This window comes from Coregonus lavaretus (genome assembly GCF_964263955.1).
Source record: "Coregonus lavaretus genome assembly, contig: HAP1_SCAFFOLD_1023, whole genome shotgun sequence".
Lineage (NCBI taxonomy): Eukaryota > Metazoa > Chordata > Actinopteri > Salmoniformes > Salmonidae > Coregonus > Coregonus lavaretus.
Window position 1 is genome coordinate 64762 of NW_028162422.1, and position 22801 is coordinate 87562.

General features: G+C 43.8%; 1 protein-coding gene across 1 annotated transcript in view; it reads left to right on the forward strand.

Moving 5' to 3' along the window:
• The window catches only part of LOC311119278 (ADP-ribosylation factor-like protein 15), a gene marked incomplete at its 5' end in the record, with an annotated part of 61040 nt that extends 56665 nt beyond the window's left edge, over positions 1-4375 (forward strand). Inside the window, one exon of the mRNA XM_084193998.1 lies at positions 1735-4375. Coding sequence (XP_084050124.1) covers positions 1735-1887 — 153 coding nt within the window. The 3' untranslated portion in view covers positions 1888-4375. The remainder of the gene's footprint in view (positions 1-1734) is intronic.
• Between the last annotated feature and the right edge of the window lie 18426 nt (positions 4376-22801).

Below are 22801 nucleotides of genomic sequence, written 5' to 3' on the forward strand. Positions count from 1 at the left end.
AGGGCAGCTCCAGCTTTTTACAGCCTGTCAGTGCAGATTCTAGTCTCTCTTGTTCCTGTCGGTTTGGCCATCAGTGCGGTGTGGTGTCCTAGGGTATCCTATGATATCCTCCCTAGTCCTATTCTCTAAATGGGTTTGAACATGATATCTCCCCCCTCCTCAGTCTGCACAGAGAAGAGGATGTTGTCCCCACTGACTGGCACTGACAGACACACAGGCACACACAGCCAAACACTGGACTCTCCTCTTTAAACACAGATGGACAGAATCTGTTGGAAAAGTTAACTGTTAAGACTCTGTTTACTCAAATTGGTTTGTTTTATTTATTTGACCTCATTTCCTATTCCATTTATCCAAGTGCTGAGTCATGTTCTTTAGTGCACACCGTAGCAAAACATTTTGCCATGAAAAAACTAAAACAAGCATTTAGTACCTCCTCGTTTCACTCCGTTTCTAAGTGTTTTCTTGCCCTACATACCACGACCCTGCTATAGCATCCACTATCCAGACCAGTAGTATTCCGAATGTGAAAGATTACTCCTCTGAGTCCTGACCTGACACTCGGGGGGCTTTGCCAGGTATTTATTCTTGGCCGGTGTGGGGTCAAAGGTCAAGGTTCTCCAGACACCACTCTGCTCTCTCAGATCATTATTACCCGGAGAGGGCAACAAGTAGCATTCTGTCACCACGCTGTCTGATGGCCAGGAGACCAGCATGGCCTTACATCACCCTGGTAGTAAACCCTCACTGAAACTGTCTGATGCCCTACTTGTGGCTCTAGAAATAGAACTAGTAGAATGGAAAAGCCCCTCATTCTATTTATATGGTTATGGCCTGGCTGGCTTCGCCTCATCCCCCCCGGTAGGAAACCACCACAGAGACTGACCGCAATGGCCTTAGGCCTGCTGGCCCATATATAAGTGGTCCTGTGTGGCTCCCATATATTACTGGGATGCCTGGTACCAAGTAGTAAATCTTCACAGAAACTGTCTGCTATGATGGCTTGACCACCTATCAATGTGAGTCAGTGTTTGCAGAAGTTGGAGGTTTTTATAGTGAGAGAATTGTGGCAGTGTTTTTGTCTTTTTCAACATTTTGATATAGCTGGACACTGTTCTTGTTTTCAAAATTGTGTGTACTAAAGCTCAACTGGGAGTTCGTAGAAATCACAAGGGTAACCTTTCTCCCATTTGATTCAGGATTGACTGGTATTGTTGTGCTCTCATGCAGACTTCCAACATGGGACCTGCTTCCATGGTTGGACGTAGTTGTATTGCTTCATTTCTTTAGACACTCTTTGTACAACTTTGGCCTAGTTTGTGGTCTCCACTTGGCTCTTGTTAGATGGAATGCAAGTGTTGGCAGATATTGGTGTAATTACATAGGAATGAAAACTATTTAGACAAAATCAGTTATCTTATACTATGCCGTACACCCACGCATCAAGAAGGAAATACCAAATGAGATAACGTTACAGATATTTATTCACTGTTGTGTTTTTCAAAGTGTCCAAACTGCTGAGCTCTCAATCTCTCTCTCTCGCTCTCAATCTCTCTCTCTCTCTCTCTCTCTCGCTCGCTCTCTCTCTGTTGGTTTCTCCCCCCCCCCCCCCTCTCTCTCTGTTGGTTTCTGTCTCTCCCCCTATCTCTCTCTCACTCTGTCTTGTTGATATGTTACTTGAAATGATGGTGTTAAAACTCTGTCTCTCTCCTTCTCTGTCTGTTTCTCTGTTAGATAAAGAAGTATTTTGAGCTGGAGCCCCTGGCCCGAGGGAAGAGCTGGATTCTAGAGGGCAGCTCAGTGGACAACATAGATGCCGTGAAGCAGAGCTTCACTCAGCTTATTGAGCTGCTGGAGGACAAGGACCAAGACACAGGCAGGATATGAGCCGGAACGTGCACATCTACTAGGAACTACTAATCCCACAGGAACTACAGACTCCACATGATGTGCACATCTACTAGGAACTACTAATTCCACAGGAACTACAGACTCCACATGACCTGCACATCTACAGGGAACTATAAATCCCATAGGACCTGCTGAGTACATGAACTACAATCCCCATAGGTCCTGCACATCTACTGGTTACTACAAAACCAACAGGTCCCACAAGACCTGCTGAGCTACAGAGACTACAAATCCCACAGATCTCACAGGACGTGCTGAGCCACAAGAACTACAAACCCCACAGGTCCTGTTAAACCATAAGAACTTTAAACCCCACATGGGTCTACAGTCGGACCCCACAGGAGCTACATCATAGCTACAAAGGCCATGGAATGGCAAACCACAATGGTGCAACCTGATCCCAGAGGAGTAATAGAACATGCCACCGAGAATCTATGGGCCTCCAGGGCTTTCATGGTAAGAGGAGGAAAAGACTACTACAGCTTTCAAGCTGTAGAGACCTAGTGGACTCCCTGAAAAAGGACATTTCAAGCTGTAGAGACCTAGTGGAATCCCTGAAAAAGGACATTTCAAGCTGTAGAGACCTAGTGGACTCCCTGAAAAATGACATTTCAAGCTGTAGAGACCTAGTGGACTCCCTGAAAAATGACATTTCAAGCTGTAGAGACCTAGTGGACTCCCTGAAAAAGGACATTTCAAGCTGTAGAGACCTAGTGGACTCCCTGAAAAATTACATTTCAAGCTGTAGAGACCTAGTGGACTCCCTGAAAAATGACATTTCATGTTGGAAATGCATTGCCTCCACTCAAAATAAATATCCCTATTTTTAAGACATACAGAACATCAGTTTGCCACTATCTGTAATGTGTTATTATAATTATTGTTATTCACTCATAATTATTATTGTCCATTCAATAACTGATAGTTGCACATTGCTACTAGACTGTCTGTAGTATGTGAACACGTTTGCGTGGCATTTAGAATAACTGGAATTTCAATCAAACTTTATTTATATAGCACATTTCTTACAAAGAATGCATTTCAAAGTGCTTAACAAATAAAATAACTAAAGGTGAGAGATAAAAACACTATGTTTTCTATACAAATATACACTGAGTGCACAAAACATTAGAAACACCTGCTCTTTCCATGACATAGACTGACCAAGTGAATCTAGGTGAAAGCTATGATCCCTTATTGATGTCACCTGTTAAATCCACTTCAATCAGTGTAGATGAAGGAGAGGAGACAGGTTAAAGAATGATTTTAAAGCCTTGAGAAAATTGAGACATGGATTGTGTATGTGTGCCATTCAGAGGTGAATGGGCAAGACAAAATATTTAAGTGCCTTTGAACTGGGTATGGTAGTAGGTACCAGGCGCACCGATTTGTGTCAAGAACTGCAACGCTGCTGGGTTTTTCACACTCAACAGTTTCCTGTGTGTATCAAGAATGATCCACCACCCAAAGGACATCCAGACAACTTGACACAACTGTAGGAAGCATAGGACAGCATCCCTGTGGAACGCTTTCAACACCTTGTAGAGTCCATGCACCAACGAATTGAGGCTGTTCTGAGGGCAAAAGGGGGTGTTCCCAATATTTTGTACACTCAGTGTATCATGCTGAATAGTGATTTGTCCCACAACACTTTTGTCTCTAACAAATGTTTTTACTTCAAGGCCTTAATGTGTTTTAAAGCCAAACTTTTTATAAGTGTCTTCACAAACAAGTGTTGGTTAGATTTTCGCTCAACTCCACAACATCAATTTGTAGGACGCAGATAGAGGTTTGAATTGAAAGCTTTCTCTCACTGTTTTCACTGAAATACATATTGTGTAGAATTAACTTTAATGTTATGTTTAAGTATTTGAGTAGTTGTGTGTTTCGTGTACAGTGATGATGTTGGCACTTTTGAATGTAAGAAACACTCCTGTACCTGAGCATGTCAGTCAGTGTGAACACCTAATGTTGTCAATCATCTGAGACTGCTGTCCCCTTCTGATGATGTCATATGTTTGGTTGCCCCGCCCCCCTGACCCTTTGAGATGACCCACCTGGTTTCTGTGGTTACCAGACTGTCCATGTGCCACAGGTGTATCTCAGAGTACTAGATCTGGGATATGTTTAGTCTTTTTAGAGAGAAGTATACCAATACCTGAACATATTGTTGTATTTACAGTAATGTATATATCAAATGTTTATACCCTGATAGCCAAACACTTCAAGCTGCCTTTTTTCTAATTCATTTATATCTATATCAAGATCAATTTGTACATTTGTTACAGATGGGTTTGTTATAATCTGCAAGGGCAGGCACATCTCTGTGTTTATACTGGAAGAAGAAATTGACATTTAGCAGTTTGCTTTAGTGGCTTCGAGTCTATTCTGAAGGTCTACTGTGTATATACGTAATTTATGCATAATTCCACTTGGCTAATGGACAATAAAGGCTAAAAAATGACATTTGTGTTCACTCCATCAATTCTTTCATTGTGTCAGGTTGCTAGGATACCTTAAATGACCTTATCAAGAATCAGAGCCATATAAAGAGATATGGCCCTGTCAAGAACTATCTAATACTGTATTTCAGACCCTCTTTTGAATGATGTACTGTACTATGGCTGCATTTTCCCAGATAAAAAAAGTAAAGATCGTAAGAAAGATCTTCAAATTTCAAAGATGAGTAGTCTAATTTCATCAATTATATTTTGTCACCAGATAATTTGTTGTTGTCTTTCTTTGAGCCCTGAAACGTAAAGGAAAATGTGCAGTGGTTACTGCTTATGGCTATCCATTGATGTTGATGATGACGTATCACTGTAAAATGGAGCACCCCAATTCACCCCAGACCTCGAGGAATTTGACATTTACACTACGTTAACATGGAACTTAAACATGAATCATTCTTCTAGAGTTATTAATAGGATGTTTTTCATATTATTCTCTCGATCAGATTTAGTTTGACATTTGAAAAAGCCTGATTTGTTATTATTCTGTTGCATTTATTTCTTCCCCTGGACTAGACTGAGCCTCTCGTGAGTAGGAACAAGGAATCCCTCTCCTTGCAGCCTGCTACACTGAGGCCACAAACCCTCTCCCTGCAACCTGCTACACTGAGGCCACAAACCCTCTCCTTGCAGCCTGCTACACTGAGGCCACAAACCCTCTCCTTGCAGCCTGCTACACTGAGGCCACAATCCCTCTCCTTGCAGCCTGCTACACTGAGGCCACAAACCCTCTCCCTGCAACCTGCTACACTGAGGCCACAAACCTTCTCCCTGCAGCCTGCTACACTGAGGCCACAAACCTCCTTGCAGCCTGCTACACTGAGGCCACAAACCCTCTCCTTGCAGCCTGCTACACGGAGGCCACAAACCCTCTCCATGCAGCCTGCTACACTGAGGCCACAAACCCTCTCCCTGCAACCTGCTACACTGAGGCCACAAACCCTCTCCCTGCAACCTGCTACACTGAGGCCACAATCCCTCTCCTTGCAACCTGCTACACTGAGGCCACAAACCTTCTCCTTGCAGCCTGCTACACTGAGGCCACAAACCTTCTCCCTGCAGCCTGCTACACTGAGGCCACAAACCCTCTCCATGCAGCCTGCTACACTGAGGCCACACACCCTCTCCATGCAGCCTGCTACACTGAGGCCACAAACCCTCTCCCTGCAACCTGCTACACTGAGGCCACAAACCTTCTCCCTGCAGCCTGCTACACTGAGGCCACAAACCCTCTCCCTGCAGCCTGCTACACTGAGGCCACAAACCTTCTCCTTGCAGCCTGCTACACTGAGGCCACAAACCTTCTCCTTGCAGCCTGCTACACTGAGGCCACAAACCTTCTCCTTGCAGCCTGCTACACTGAGGCCACAAACCCTCTCCCTGCAACCTGCTACACTGAGGCCACAAACCTTCTCCCTGCAGCCTGCTACACTGAGGCCACAAACCCACTCCTTGCAGCCTGCTACACTAAGGCCACAAATCCTCTCCATGCAGCCTGCTACACTGAGGCCACAAACCCTCTCCATGCAGCCTGCTACACTGAGGCCACAAACCCTCTCCCTGCAACCTGCTACACTGAGGCCACAAACCCTCTCCCTGCAACCTGCTACACTGAGGCCACAAACCCTCTCCTTGCAGCCTGCTACACTGAGGCCACAAACCTTCTTCTTGCAGCCTGCTACACTGAGGCCACAAACCCTTTCCCTGCATCCTGCTACACTGAGGCCACAAACCTACTCCTTGCAGCCTGCTACACTGAGGCCACAGACCTTCTCCCTGCAGCCTGCTACACTGAGGCCACAATCCCTCTCCTTGCAGCCTGCTACACTGAGGCCACAAACCCTCTCCATGCAGCCTGCTACACTGAGGCCACAAACCCTCTCCCTGCAGCCTGCTACACTTAGAGCCATAAGCAAGAGGAACTGCTCATTGTATTTCCCTAAGTGGTGGTGACTCATTCAGTACAGTTTATGGTCAGGGCTTACCCCAAGTCTGTGTGCGTGCATGCGTGTGTGTTGTGTACAGTGATGAGTCATACAGTAGTACAGTATACAGTCAGGGCTTACCCCAAACAAACATCTCTTAATTGTCCTGGAATTCAGACCAAAGAACATAAAAAGATAGAGACAACATATCCAAATAAGGACTTCCTGACAGAAAACTACCCAGTGAAGTCAACATGGTATTCACTAGGCACGAAACTGAAGAAAATATGACGAAACTGTTAGGTACTATCTGAACTTCTGAACTCTATCCAATAAGAAACACTCATTTTAGTTTTCTGTTGCACAGCGGTTTGCAACTTTTTGCTACTATGAGCCCTATGAATACGACCCATGTTTGTCAAGTTAAACAATGACATGGTACATGTAATAGGGACTTCTGACTAAAATCGAACCCCTGTGACGTCTTGTCTGGCACGAGATATACAGTGTGCTCCGCAATTATTGACACCGTTGATAAAGATGAGCAAAAATAACTGTATAAAATAAATAAATAAAATACTAAGCTATATTGAATGCTAAGAAAAATTGGGAAATTATATTATTTTATACTAATATAATTGCTCAGAGAAAGAGATTATGTTTAACAAATAATACATTTCTTCTCAAAAAGGTAGGGGTACAAATTATTGACACCCCTGTTTTCAACACCTTTCAATACCTCACCCTATGAGGATAATGGCACTGAGCCTTTTTCTCAAATGTTTTATGAGATTGGAGAACACATTAGGAGAGATCTTAGACCATTCCTCCATACAGAATCCTTCCAGATCCTTGATATCCTTCATCTGCGTTTATGGACTGCAGTCTTCAATTCAAACCACAGGTTTTGCACGGGTTTCAAGTCCGGAGACTGAGTTGGCCATTGCAAAATGTAGATTATTTGGCCAATTGATGTGTGCTTGGGGTTAATGTCTTGTTGGAAGATCCATCTTAGGCCAAGTTTCAGCCTCCTGGCAGAGGCAACCAGGTTTTTGACTAAAATGTCCTGGGTACTGGGTAAAGTTCATGATGCTATTGAGTGTTGACCTTAACAAGGATCCCAGGACGAGTGGAAGTAACATTGTGCCCATAACATTTTACATTAGGTATGGGGTTATTTTCTGCTTATGCATGATCATTTCCCACCACTGGTTTGCGTGGCCAAAAAGCTATATTTTCATGCCAACACCTGGAGTTTTTTAAACAGTATTGGTAGTTAGATTGGAACCAATGCTCTGATCAGATGACATGAAAATAGAGCTCTTTGGCCACGTAAACCAGTTGTGGGTTTGGCGTCGAAATTAGAATACATAAGCAAAAAAGAGCCCAATATCTACTATAAAATACGGTGGTGCATCTTATTTTGCTTCCCCTGGTCATGGGGCCCTTGTTAAGGTCAACGGCATCATGAACTTTACCCAGTACCAGGACATTTTAGCCAAAAACCTGGTTGCCTCTGCTAGGAGGCTGAAACTTGGTCACAAGTAGATCTTCCAGCAAGACAATAACTCCAAGCTCACATTAAAACCTACAAAGAAATGGTTAATTGGCCACAAAATCAACATTTGGCAATGGCCATCTCAGTCTCCGGACTTGAAACCCATTAAAAATCTGTTTTTTGAATTGAAGAGGGAAAGTCCATACAGAATCCTTCCAGATCCTTGATATCCTTCATCTGCGTTTATGGGCTGCTGTCTTCAATTTAAACCACAGGTTTTGCACGGGTTTCCTCACCTCGGTCATCAACTCATCCTTGACCGCTGGCTATGTCCCTTCCGTCTTCAAGAGAGCGAGAGTTGCACCCCTTCTCAAAAAACCTACACTCGATCCCTCCGATGTCAACAACTACAGACCAGTATCCCTTCTTTCTTTTCTCTCCAAAACTCTTGAGCGTGCCGTCTTTAGCCAGCTCTCTTGCTATCTCTCTCAGAATTACCTTCTTGATCCAAACCAGTCAGGTTTCAAGACTGGTCATTCAACTGAGACTGCTCTTCTCTGTGTCACGGAGGCTCTCCGCACTGCTAAAGCTAACTCTCTCTCCTCTGCTCTCGTCCTTCTAGACCTATCTGCTGCCTTTGATACTGTGAACCATCAGATCCTCCTCTCCACCCTCTCCGAGTTGGGCATCTCCGGCGCGGCTCACTCTTGGATTGCGTCCTACCTGACACGTCGCTCATACCAGGTGGCGTGGCGAGAATCTGTCTCCGCACCACGTGCTCTCACCACTGGTGTCCCCCAGGGATCAGTTCTAGGCCCTCTCCTATTCTCGCTATACACCAAGTCACTTGGCTCTGTCATATCCTCACATGGCCTCTCCTATCATTGCTACGCAGACGACACACAATTAATCTTCTCCTTTCCCCCTTCTGATAACCAGGTGGCGAATCGCATCTCTGCATGTCTGGCAGACATATCAGTGTGGATGACGGATCACCACCTCAAGCTGAACCTCGGCCAGACGGAGCTGCTCTTCCTCCCGGGGAAGGACTGCCCGTTCCATGATCTCGCCATCACGGTTGACAACTCCGTTGTGTCCTCCTCCCAGAGTGCAAAGAGCCTTGGCGTGACCCTGGACAACACCCTGTCGTTCTCCGCTAACATCAAGGCGGTGACCCGATCCTGTAGGTTCATGCTCTACATCATTCGCAGAGTACAACCCTGCCTTACACAGGAAGGGGCACAGGTCCTAATCCAGGCACTTGTTATCTCCCGTCTGGATTACTGCAACTCGCTGTTGGCTGGGCTCCCTGCCTGTGCCATTAAACCCCTACAACTCATCCAGAATGCCGCAGCCCGTCTGGTGTTCAACCTTCCCAAGTTCTCTCACGTCACCCCGCTCCTCCGCACACTCCACTGGCTTCCAGTTGAAGCTTGCATCTGCTACAAGACCATGGTGCTTGCCTTGAGGGGTGCAGCCTAGCTGTGAGGGGAACGGCACCTCTGTACCTTCAGGCTCTGATCAGTCCCTACACCCAAACGAGGGCATTGCGTTCATCCACCTCAGGCCTGCTGGCCCCCCTACCTCTGCGGAAGCACAGTTCCCGCTCAGCCCAGTCAAAACTGTTCGCTGCTCTGGCACCCCAATGGTGGAACAAGCTCCCTCACGACGCTAGGACAGCGGAGTCACTCACCACCTTCCGGAGACACTTGAAACCCCACCTCTTTAAGGAATACCTGGGATAGTCAAGTTAAACAATGACATGGTACATGTAATAGGGAGGTAGCTCAGTTGGTAGAGCATGGCGTTTGCAACGCCAGGGTTGTGGGTTTGATTCCCACGGGGGGCCAGTATGAAAATAAAAAAGAATAATGTATGCACTAACTGTAAGTCGCTCTGGATAAGAGCGTCTGCTAAATGACGTAAATGTAATGTAAAATGGATAGGATAAAGTAATCCTTCTACCGCCCCTTACCCCACCCCCCCAAAAAAAAAAATGTTTAAGTGGTTGTCCCACTGGCTATCATAAGGTGAATGCACCAATTTGTAAGTCGCTCTGGATAAGAGCGTCTGCTAAATTATGAAAATGTAAATGTAAATGTAAGTCCATAAGCGCAGACAAAGGATATCAATGATCTGGAAGGATTCTTTATGGAGGAATGGTCTAGGATCCCTCCCAATGTGCTCTCCTACTAATAAAACATTTTAGAAAAAGGCTCAGTGCCGTTATCCTCGCAGGGTGAGGTATTGAAAATCATTTTTACCCCTACCTTAAAAAAAAAAAATGTTTACTTGTTAAAATCTCTTTCTCTGAGCAATTGTATTAGTATTTAAAAAAAAAACATTTTAGTCATTTTACAGTTAGTGAGTCCATACATTCTTCATACTGGCCCCCCGTGGGAATCAAACCCACAACCCTGGCGTTGCAAGCGCCATGCTCTACCAACTGAGCTACAGGAGGCCTATAAAATTGTATATGAAATAATATAGTCATTTTTGCTAATATTTATCAAGGGTGTCAATAATTTCAAAGCCTACTGTATATCTCGTGCTAGACAAGACGTCACAGGGGTTAGTTTTTAGTCAGGAAGTCCCTATTACATGTACCATGCCATTGTTTAGCTTGACAAACATGGGTTGAATTCATAGTAGAAAAATGTTGCAAACCGCTGTGCAACAGAAAACTAAAATGAGTGTTTCTTATTGGATAGAGTTCAGATAGTACCTACAGTAACCGTTTCGTCATATTTTCTTCCGTTTCGTGCCTAGTGAATACCATGTTGACGTCACAGGGTAGTTTTCTGTCAGGAAGTCCTTATTTGGATATGTTGTCTCCATCTTTTTGTGTTCTTTGGTCTGAATGCCAGGACAATTAAGAGGTGTTTGTTTGGGGTAAGCCCTGACTGTATATAACACTATGTTCTATATTCAATTATTGGTCTTGCATGTCTAAATGGTGACATTAATATAAACTACTGTTCAAAGGTTTGGGGTCACTTAAAAATTGTATTGTTTTCGAAAGAAAAGCAATTTTTTGGTCCATTAAAATAACATCAAATTGATCAGAAATACAGTGTAGACATTGTTAATGTTGTAAATGGCTATTGTAGCTGGAAACGGCAGATTTTTTATGGAAAATCTACATAGGTGTACAGAGGCCCATTATCAGCAACCATCAGTCCTGTGTTCCAATGGCACGTTGTGTTTGCTAATCCAAGTTTATCATTTTAAAAGGCTAATTGATCATTAGAAAACCCTTTTGCAATTATGTTAGCACAACTGAAAACTGTTGTGCTGATTTAAAGAATCAATAAAACTGGCCTTCTTGAGACTAGTTGAGTATCTGGAGCATCAGCAATTGTGGGTTCGATTACAGGCTCAAAATTGCCAGAAACAAATACATTTCTTCTGAAACTCGTCAGTCTATTCTTGTTCTGAGAAATGAAGGCTATTCCATGTGAGAAATTGCCAAGAAACTGATGATCTGGTACTACTCCCTTCACAGAACTGTCTCTAACCAGAATATAAAGAGGAGTGGGAGGCCCCGGTGCACAACTGAGCAAGAGGACAAATACATTAGTGTGTCTAGTTTGAGAAACAGATGCCTCACAGGTCCTCAACTGGCAGCTTCATTAAATAGTACCCGCAAAAGACCAGTCTCAACGTCAACAGTGAAGAGGAGACTCCGGGATGCTGACCTTCTAGGCAGAGTTGCAAAGGAAAAAGCCATATCTCAGACTGGCCAATAACAATAAAAGATTAAGATGGGCAAAAGAACACAGACACTGGACAGAGGAAGATTGGAAAAAAGTGTTATGGACAGATGAATCAAAGTTTGAGGTGTTCGGATCACAAAGAAGAACATTTGTGAGACGCAGACCAAATGAAAAGATGCTGGAGGAGTGCTTGATGCCATCTGTCAAGCATGGTGGAGGCAATGTGATGGTCTGTGGGTGCTTTGGTGGTGGTAAAGTGGGAGATTTGTACAGGGTAAAAGGGATCTTGAAGAAGGAAGGCTATCACTCCATTTTGCAACGCCATGCCATACCCTGTGGACGGCGCTTGATTGGAGGCAATTTCCTCCTGCAACAGGACAATGACCCAAAGCACAGCTCCAAACTATGCAATAACTACAGTGGGGGAAAAAAAAAAATTGTCAGCCACCAATTGTGCAAGTTCTCCCACTTAAAAAGATGAGAGAGGCCTGTAATTTTCATCATAGGTACACGTCAACTATGACAGACAAATTGAGAAAAGAAATCCAGAAAATCACATTGTATGATTTTTTATGAATTTATTTGCAAATTATGGTGGAAAATAAGTATTTGGTCACCTACAAACAAGCAAGATTTCTGGCTCTCACAGACCTGTAACAACTTCTTTAAGAGGCTCCTCTGTCCTCCACTCGTTACCTGTATTAATGGCACCTGTTTGAACTTGTTATCAGTATAAAAGACACCTGTCCACAACCTCAAACAGTCACACTCCAAACTCCACTATGGCCAAGACCAAAGAGCTGTCAAAGGACACCAGAAACAAAATTGTAGACCTGCACCAGGCTGGGAAGACTGAATCTGCAATAGGTAAGCAGCTTGGTTTGAAGGAATCAACTGTGGGAGCAATTATTAGGAAATGGAAGACATACAAGACCACTGATAATCTCCCTCGATCTGGGACTCCACGCAAGATCTCACCCCGTGGGGTCAAAATGATCACAAGAACGGTAAGCAAAAATCCCAGAACCACACGGGGGGACCTAGTGAATGACCTGCGGAGAGCTGGGACCAAAGTAACAAAGCCTACCATCAGTAACACACTACGCCGCCAGGGACTCAAATCCTGCAGTGCAGACGTGTCCCCCTGCTTAAGCCAGTACATGTCCAGGCCCGTCTGAAGTTTGCTAGAGTGCATTTGGATGATCCAGAAGAGGATTGGGAGAATGTCATATGGTCAGATGAAACCAAAATAGAACTTTTTGGTAAAAACTCAACTCGTCGTGTTTGGAGGACAAAGAATGCTGAGTTGCATCCAAAGAACACCATACCTACTGTGAAGCATGGGGGTGGAAACATCATGCTTTGGGGCTGTTTTTCTGCAAAGGGACCAGGACAACTGATCCGTGTAAAGGAAAGAATGAATGGGGCCATGTATCGTGAGATTTTGAGTGAAAACCTCCTTCCATCAGCAAGGGCATTGAAGATGAAACGTGGCTGGGTCTTTCAGCATGACAATGATCCCAAACACACCGCCCGGGCAACGAAGGAGTGGCTTCGTAAGAAGCATTTCAAGGTCCTGGAGTGGCCTAGCCAGTCTCCAGATCTCAACCCCATAGAAAATCTTTGGAGGGAGTTGAAAGTCCGTGTTGCCCAGCGACAGCCCCAAAACATCACTGCTCTAGAGGAGATCTGCATGGAGGAATGGGCCAAAATACCAGCAACAGTGTGTGAAAACCTTGTGAAGACTTACAGAAAACGTTTGACCTGTGTCATTGCCAACAAAGGGTATATAACAAAGTATTGAGAAACTTTTGTTATTGACCAAATACTTATTTTCCACCATAATTTGCAAATAAATTCATTAAAAATCCTACAATGTGATTTTCTGGCTTTTCTTTTCTCATTTTGTCTGTCATAGTTGACGTGTACCTATGATGAAAATTACAGGCCTCTCTCATCTTTTTAAGTGGGAGAACTTGCACAATTGGTGGCTGACTAAATACTTTTTTCCCCCACTGTATTTAGGGAAGAAGCAGTCAGCTGGTATTCTGTCTATAATGCAGTGGCCAGCACAGTCACCAGATCTCAATCCTATTGAGCTGTTGTGGGAGCAGTTTGACAGTATGGTATGTAAGAAGTGCCCGTCAATCCAACTTGTGGGAGGTGCTTCAGGAAGCATGGGGTGAAATCTCTTCAGATTACCTCAACAAATTGACAACTAGAATGCCAAAGGTTTGCAAGGCTGTAATTGCTGCAAATGGAGGATTCTTTGACGAAAGCAAAGTTTGAAGGACACAATTATTATTTATATTTAAAATCAATATTTCTAACCTTGTCAATGACTACATTTCCTATGCATTTTGCTGCATTTCCTATTCAAACTCATTTCATGTATGTTTTCATGGAAAACAAGGACATTTCTAGAATATAAACCTTCCCAAAATATGCTGTCTAGAACCACAGTTTTAAGGACAGGATAGAGAGATTCTTTCCTCATTTGGACTGAAAGTCATTATCTTTGTTTCTAGTTTAACAGAGCTTGAAAACAGTCTCTCACCGCTGAGAAATGCTAATTACTTGAAAGGAAACAATGGTACTTTGACTTTCTTCAATCATTCTTATAACAATAAGCATTCTGTCTCAGTCAAGAAAAAACATATTTTAAAAGAAGTTAAGTCCATTTCCAATTGCTCTGACTGTCTCTGTCCTTAGCTCTCTGTCTGTCCCAGACAAATATTAGTATGCAGACAGATGAACACTTGGGATTAACCTGAAAACTAAAACCATGTCTGAGCAACTTTACAAAGCCGTCTGCAAGACAGAAACTTTAAATCTGTTCTCGCTTTTATCCAGCGAGGGTCTGGCTAGACAGCATTACACTAATCTTCTTTAAAAAGTCTCATCTTCCCTTTCCATTACACCTGGACATTAGCACATCATTTCCCAGGAAAGTATCTCAGCAAACAATAGTAAAGAATGACACAATAGTAAAGAATCGCTTACTTTTCTGACACACCTTGCAACCATGTGGAAATATCAATGATAATGCTGTAATGTAACATTTCATATAATGTTCACAGAGTAGAAAACATATAATACTTCTATAGACAATGAAATATTTTACATATACAGTAGGTGATAGAATAACATTTTAATAAATGTAAATTATAAGTAGTGATCCATGGAGTGTTTTGGAATTGTGCTGTGTTATAGCTCACTTCAGACACCTCATAAACAAGATTATAAACTGGGTGGTTCGAGCCCTGAATGCTGATTGGCTGATAGCTGTGGTATATCAGACCGTATACCATGAGTATGACAAAACATTTATTTTTACTAATTACATTGGTAACCAGTTTATAATAGCGATAAGGCACCTCAGGGGTTTGTGGTATATGGCCAATATACCACGGCTAAAGGCTGCGTTGCGTCGTGCCTAAGAACGGCCCTTAGCCGTGGTATATTGGCCATATACCACACCTCCTTGTGCCTTATTGCTTAATTATAGCACATTTACGCCTATAATCTAAGTTACCACCATTAAACAAACAAAGATACATTGCTGTGGCCCATACTACAGTACAACACTGACATCCTTGTTGCGAAACTTTGGGTCAACGTGGCCCAACTAACTGTCCATGTTGTACTAGACGTTTGCTCTGCTAATGGCCCTAATAAAAGAGAAGCAGCAGCATTCAATCTTTCATCTCTTCGTTTAAAGCGGCTCATTAGATATGGGAGCAGTGAGGCATGCACGCATACTCACTCTTATGGGACATATTGGCCCGTATTAACAAAGTGTCTAAGAGTAGGATCAGTGCTGATCTAGGATCAGCTTTGCTTTTTAGATCATAATTATATGGACAGCGGGGACCTGATGTCCTATCCTAGATCAGTGCTCATACTCTGGGACGCTTTGTGAATACACAGGTTTAATGTCATGAATCTTGCCCTGGAGAAAGAACTGAGCGATTTCCGCGAGATGGGCCAGCTGCAAAGTCAAAATTGGCTATATTAAAAAAAAGTATAAAAACAAAAATGAGCTTTTTGGTCTTAATTTAAGGTTAGGATTAGGGTTAGCAGTGTGGTTAAGGTTAGGGTTAGGTTTTATATTAGATTTATGACTTTGTGGCTGTGATAGCTAGGGACTACTCTGCAGAGCTGCCTCCAGTGCAAGATTTATGACAATAAATGCCAACATGCTCTGAATACGGGCCATTTTGTGCTCTTTGAAACGTGATTATAGGTAAGGGAAGTCAGAGATGGGACTTGTATGTATTTTCAGCTCATTCTAACATCCTTTTCTCATTTCCAGAGGACTCCTCCTCTCAGTCCCTGTCAGATATAAAAGGCCAATGGGAAAAGTGTCCGTCGGGCCAAAGACTGCAGCCGGGGACTACCGTCAGTCCGGTGTCCATATTTTCTGCTAATTGATGAATGCTTTATTGTAATGTTGATTTTTGGTTTCTAAGTAAATTTTGTATTTCAGTCAGTGATGGCATCTAATTGAATGAGAACTAAGTGGAAGTTAGTTTTCCGCTTCTTTTGAAAGAACCTTACAATGGTTCTGTTGGAATGCGGGAGAATACCTAGAAGCCTATTGGCACTTCAAACCATCCGGGCACCCATTCAGAAAGATTTTACAACGAAATACAAAAGGTTTGATGTGGAAAAATTGCCTCATACTTGCAGTAACTTCAATGAGCAAAATATTCAGCTCAAGTCTAATACACTGAACAAAAATATAAATACAACATGTAAAGTGTTAGTCCCATATTTCTTGAGCTTGATAGTGGGGAGTTGTAGCACCACAATCCCCACATTCCATGGGTAATTCCTGTAACAGTTCCATTAGATGTATCAATGTGCATCCACTGTCGCACAGCCCAGACTGTCAATTTATACTGAACAAAAATATAGACGCATCATATAAAGTATTGATCCCATGTTTCATCAGCTGAAATATATGATCCCAGATATGTTCCATATGCACAAATAGCTAATTTCTCTGAAATTGTGTGCACAAATTTGTTTACATCCCTGTTAGTGAGCATTTCTCCTATGCCAAGATAATCCATACACCTCACAGGTGTGACATATCAAGAAGCTGATTAAACAGCATGATCATTAAACAGGTGCACCTTGTGCTGGGGACAATAAAAGGATGTGCAGTTTTGTCACACAAGACAATGCCAAAGATGTCTCAAGTTTTAAGGAAGCGTGCAATTGGCATGCTGACTGCAGGAATGTCCACCATAGCTATTGCCAGCTAATTGAATGTTAATTTCTCTACAATAAGCCACCTCCAATGCTGTTTTAGAGAATTTGGCAGTACGTCCAACCGGCCTCACAACCGCAGACCATGTGTAACCACACCAGCCCAGGAACGCCACATCTGGCTCCTTCACCTGCGGGATGGTCTGAGACCTGGACAGCTGATGAAACTGTGGGTTTGCACAAATGAAACATTTCTGCACAAACTGTCAGAAACCATCTCAGGGAAGCTCATTTGCATGCTCATCATCAAATCAAATCAAATTGTATTTGCCACATGCGCTGAATACAACAGGTGTAGACATTACAGTGAAATGCTTACTTACAAGCCCTTAACCAACAATGTTGTTTTTAATAAAATAAAAAGTGTTAAGTAAAAAATAGATAAGTAAAAAATTAAAATAATGAAAAATAATAATAATTAAAGAGCAGCAGTAAAATAAAATAACAGTAGGGAGGCTATATACAGGGGGTACCGGTAGAGTCAATGTGCGGGGGCACTGGTTAGTCGAGGTAATTGAGGTAATATGTACACTACCGTTCAAAAGTTTGGGGTCACTTAGAAATGTCCTTGTTTTCGAAAGAAAAGCATTTTTTTTGTCCATTAAAATAACATCAAATTGATCAGAAATATAGTATAGACATTGTTAATGTTGTAAATGGCTATTGTAGCTGGGAACGGCTGATTTTTAATGGAATATCTACATAGGCGTACAGAGGCCCATTATCAGGAACCATCAGTCCTGTCTTCCAATGGCACGTTGTGTTTGCTAATCCAAGTTTATAATTTTAAAAGGCAAATTGATCATTAGAAAACCTGTTGTGCTGATTAAAGAAGCAATAAAACTGGCCTTCTTGAGACTAGTATCTGGAGCATCAGCAATTGTGGGTTCGATTACAGGCTCAAAATGGCTAATGTATATGTCCTCTTGCTCAGTTGTGCACTGGGACCTCCCACTCATTTACATTTTAGTCATTTAGCAGACGCTCTTATCCAGAGCGACTTACAGTTAATGAATACATTTTTTTTTTTTTTTTTCATACTGGTCCCCCGTGGGAATCGAACCCACAACCCTGGCGTTGCAAACGCCATGCTCTATCAACTGAACTACATCCCTGTCGGCCATTCCCTCCCCTACCCTGGACAACGCTAGGCCAATTGTGCGCTGCCCGTGAGTCTCCCGGTCGCGGCCGGCTGCGACAGAGCCTGGATTCGAACCAGGATCTCTAGTGGCACAGCTAGCACTGCGATGCAGTGCCTTAGACCACTGCGCCACTCAGGAGACGCCACTCCTCTTTCTATTCTGGTTAGAGCCAGTTTGCGCTGTTCTGTGAAGGGAGTAGTACACAGCGTTGTACGAGATCTTCAGTTTCTTGGCAATTTCTCGCATGGAATAGCCATCATTGCTCAGAACAAGAATATACTGATGAGTTTCAGAAGAAAGTTATTTGTTTCTAGCCATTTTGAGCCTGTAATCGAACCCACAATTGCTGATGCTCCAGATACTCAACTAATCTCAAGAAGGCCAGTTGTGTTGCTTCTTTAATCAGCACAACAGTTTTCAGCTATGCTAACATAATTGCAAAGGGATTTCTAATGATCAATTAGCCTTTTAAAATGATAAACTTGGATTAGCAAACACAACGTGCCATTGGAACACAGGACTGAGGGTTGCTGATAATGGGCCTCTGTAAGCCTATGTAGATATAACATAAAAATCAGCCGTTTCCATCTAAAATAGCCATTTACAACATTAACAATGTCTACACTGTATTTCTGATCAATTTGATGTTATTTTAACGAAAAATTGCTTTTCATTCGAAAACAAGGACATTCCTAAGTGACCCCAAACAGTAGTGTACATGTAGGTAGAGTTAAAGTGACTATGCATAAATAATAAACAGAGTAGCAGCAGCGTAAAAGAGGGGGTTGGGGGGCAATGAAAATAGTCAGCGTAGCCATAATTAGCTGTTTAGGAGTCTTATGGCTTGGGGGTAGAAGCTGTTAAGAAGCCTTTTGGACCAAGACTTGGCGCTCCGGTACTGCTTGCCGTGCGGTAGCAGAGAGAACAGTCTATGACTAGGGTGGCTGGAGTCTTTGATAATTTTTAGGGCCTTCCTCTGACACCGCCTGGTATAGAGGTCCTGGATGGCAGGAAGCTTGGCCCCAGTGATGTACTGGGCCGTACGCACTACCCTCTGTAGTGCCTTGTGGTCGGAGGCCGAGCAGTTGCCATACCAGGCAGTGATGCAACCAGTCAGGATCCTCTCAATGGTGCAGCTGTAGAACATTTTGAGGATCTGAGGACCCATGCCAAAACTTTTCAGTCTCCTGAGGGGGAATAGGCTTTGTCGTGCCCTCTTCACGACTATCTTGGTGTGTTTGGACCATGATAGTTTGTTGGTGGTGGACACCAAGGAACTTGAAGCTCTCAACCTGTTCCACTACAGCCCCGTCGATGAGAATGGGGGCATGCTCAGTCCTCTTTTTTTCCCCTGTAGTCCACAATCATCTTCATTGTCTTGATCACATTGAGGGAGAGGTTGTTATCCTGGCACCACACAGCCTGGTCTCTGACCTCCTCCCTGTAGGCTGTCTCGTCGTTGTCGGTGATCAGGCCTACCACTGTTGTGTCGTCGGCAAACTTAATGATGGTGTTGGAGTACAGGAGGGGACTGAGCACACACCCATGAGGAGCCCCCATGTTGAGGATCAGCGTGGCAGATGTGTTGTTACATACCCTTACCTTACCGGCCCGTCAGGAAGTCCAAGATCCAGTTGCAGAGGGAGGTGTTTAGTCCCAGGGTCCTTAGCTTAGTGATGAGCTTTGAGGGCACTATGGTGTTGAACCCTGAGTTGTAGTCAATGAATAGCATTCTCACATATGTGTTCCTCTTGTCCAGATGGGAAAGGGCAGTGTGGAGTGCAATAGAGATTGCATCATCTGTGGATCTGTTGGGGCGGTGTGCAAATTGGAGTTGGTCTAGGGTTTCTGGGATAATGGTGTTGATGTGAGCCATAACCAGCCTTTCAAAGCACTTCATGGCTACAGACGTGAGTGCTACGGGTCGGTAGTCATTTAGGCAGGTTACCTTACTGTTCTTGGGCACAGGGACTATGGTGGTCTGCTTGAAACATGTTGGTATTACAGACAGGGACATGTTGAAAATGTCAGTGAAGACACTTGCCAGTTGGTCAGCGCATGCCGGAGCACACGTCCTGGTAATCCGTCTGGCCCTGCGGCCTTGTGAATGGAGAGTGTGATCACATAGTCATCCGGAACAGCTGATGCACTCATGCATGCTTCAGTGTTGCTTGCCTCGAAGCGAGCATAGAAGTGATTTAGCTCGTCTGGTAGGCTGTGTCACTGGGCAGCTCACGGCTGTGCTTCCCTTTGTAGTCTGTAATAGTTTTCAAGCCCTGCCACATCCGACGAGCGTCGGAGCCGGTGTAGTACAATTCAATCTTAGTCCTGTATTGACTCTTTGCCTGTTTGATGGTTCATCGGAGGGCATAGCGGGATTTCTTATAAGCGTCCGGGTTAGAGTCCCACTCATTGAAAGCATCAGCTTTACCCTTTAGCTCAGTGCGGATGTTGCCTGTAATCAATGGCTTCTGGTTGGGGTACGTACGGTCACTGTGGGGGCGACGTCATCGACGCACTTATTGATGAAGCCAGTGACTGATGTGGTGTACTCCTCAATGCTATCGGAAGAATCCCGGAACATATTCCAGTCTGTGCTAGCAAAAGAGTCCTGTAGCTTAGCATCTGCGTCATCTGACCACTTGCTTATTAACCGAGTCACTGGTGCTTCCTGCTTTAGTTTTTGCTTATAAGCTGGAATCAGGAGGATAGAGTTATGGTCAGATTTGGCAAATGGAGGGCGAGGGAGAGCTTTGTACGCGTCTCTGTGTGTGAAGTAAAGGTGGTCTAGAGTTTTTTTCCCTCTGGTTGTACATTTAACATGCTGGTAGAAATGAGGTAGAACGGATGTAAGTTTCCCCTCATTACAACCGGGGTCTTGAGTGCAATTCGGCATCGTAACCGACTTCAGTGGGCAAATGCTCACCTTCGATGGCCACTGGCATGCTGGACAAGTGTGCTCTTCACGACTGAATCCCGGATTCAACTGTACCGGGCAGACAGCCTGTATGGTGTCGTGTGGGTGAGCAGTTTGCTAATGTCAAGGTTGTGAACAGAATGCCCCTTGTTGGGGTTATAGTATGGACAGGCATAAGCTACAGACAGTGAACCCAATTGCATTTTATCGATGGCAGTTTGAATGAACAGAGATACCGTGACGAGATCTTGAGGCCCATTGTCATGCCATTCATCTGCCACCATCATCTCATGTTTCAGCATGATAATGCATGGCCCCATGTCGCAAGGATATGTATACAATTCCTGGAAGCTGAAAATATCCCAGTTCTTCCATGGCCTGCATACTCACCACACATGTCACCCATTGAGCATGTTTGGGATGCTCTGGATCGACGTGTTCAACAGCGTGTTCCAGTTCCCGCCAATATCCATCGACTTCGCACAGCCATTGAAGAGGAGTGGGACAACATTCCACAGGCCACAATCAACAGCCGGATCAACTCTATATGAAGGATACTGTGCCTTGCAAAAGTATTCACCCCCCTTGGCGTTTTTCCTATTTTGTTGCATTACAACCTGTAATTTAAATTGATTTTCATTTTTATTTCATGTAATTGACGTACACAAAATAGTCCAAATTGGTGAAGTGAAATATTTTTTTTTACTTGTTTCAGAAAATTATAGAAAATAAATAACGGAAAAGTGGTGCGTGCATATGTATTCACCCCCTTTGCTATTAAGCCCCTAAATAAGATCTGGTGCAACCTATTACCTTCAGAAGTCACATAATTAGTTAAATAAAGTCCACATGTGTGCAATCTAAGTGTCACATGATCTGTCACATGATCTCAGTATATATACACCTGTTCTGAAAGGCCCCAGAGTCTGCAACACCACTAAGCAAGGGGCACCACCAAGCAAGCGGCACCATGAAGACCAGGGAGCTCTCCAAACAAGTCAAGGACAAAGTTATGGAGAAGTACAGATCAGGGTTGGGTCATAAAAACCATCACACAGAGCAAAATTAAATCCATTATAAAAAAAAATTGAAAGAACATGGCACCAAAACAAACCTGACGAGAGGGCTGCCCACCAAAACTCACAGACCAGGCAAGGAGGGCATTAATCAGAGAGGCAACAAAGATACCAAAGATAACCCTGAAGGATCTGCAAAGCTCCACAGCGGATATTGGAGTATCTGTCCATAGGACCACTTTAAGCCGTACACTCCACAGAGCTGGGCTTTACAGAAGAGTGGACAGAAAAAAGGCATTGCTTAAAGAAATAAAGAAGCAAACAGGTTTGGTGTTCGCCAAAAGGCATGTGGGAGACTCCCCAAACACATGGAAAAATGTACTCTGGTCAGATGAGACTAAAATTTAGCTTTTTGGCCATCAAGGAAAACACTATGTCTGGCGCAAACCCAACACCTCTCATCACCCTGAGAACACCATCCCCACAGTGAAGCATGGTGGTGGCAGCATCATGCTGTGGGGATGTTTTTCATCGGCAGGGACTGGGAAACTGGTCAGAATTGAAGGAATGATGGATGGCTTGAGGGAAACCTGTTTCAGTCTTCCAGAGATTTGAGACTGGGACGGAGGTTCACCTTCCAGCAGGACAATGACCCTAAGCATACTGCTAAAGCAACACTCGAGTGGTTTAAGGGGAAACATTTAAATGTCTTGGAATGGCCTAGTCAAAGCCCAGACCTCAATCCAATTGAGAATCTGTGGTATGACTTAAAGATTGCTGTACACCAGCGGAACCAATCCAACTTGAAGGAGCTGGAGCAGTTCTGCCTTGAAGAATGGGCAAATATCCCAGTGGCTGGATGTGCCAAGCTTATAGAGATATACCCCAA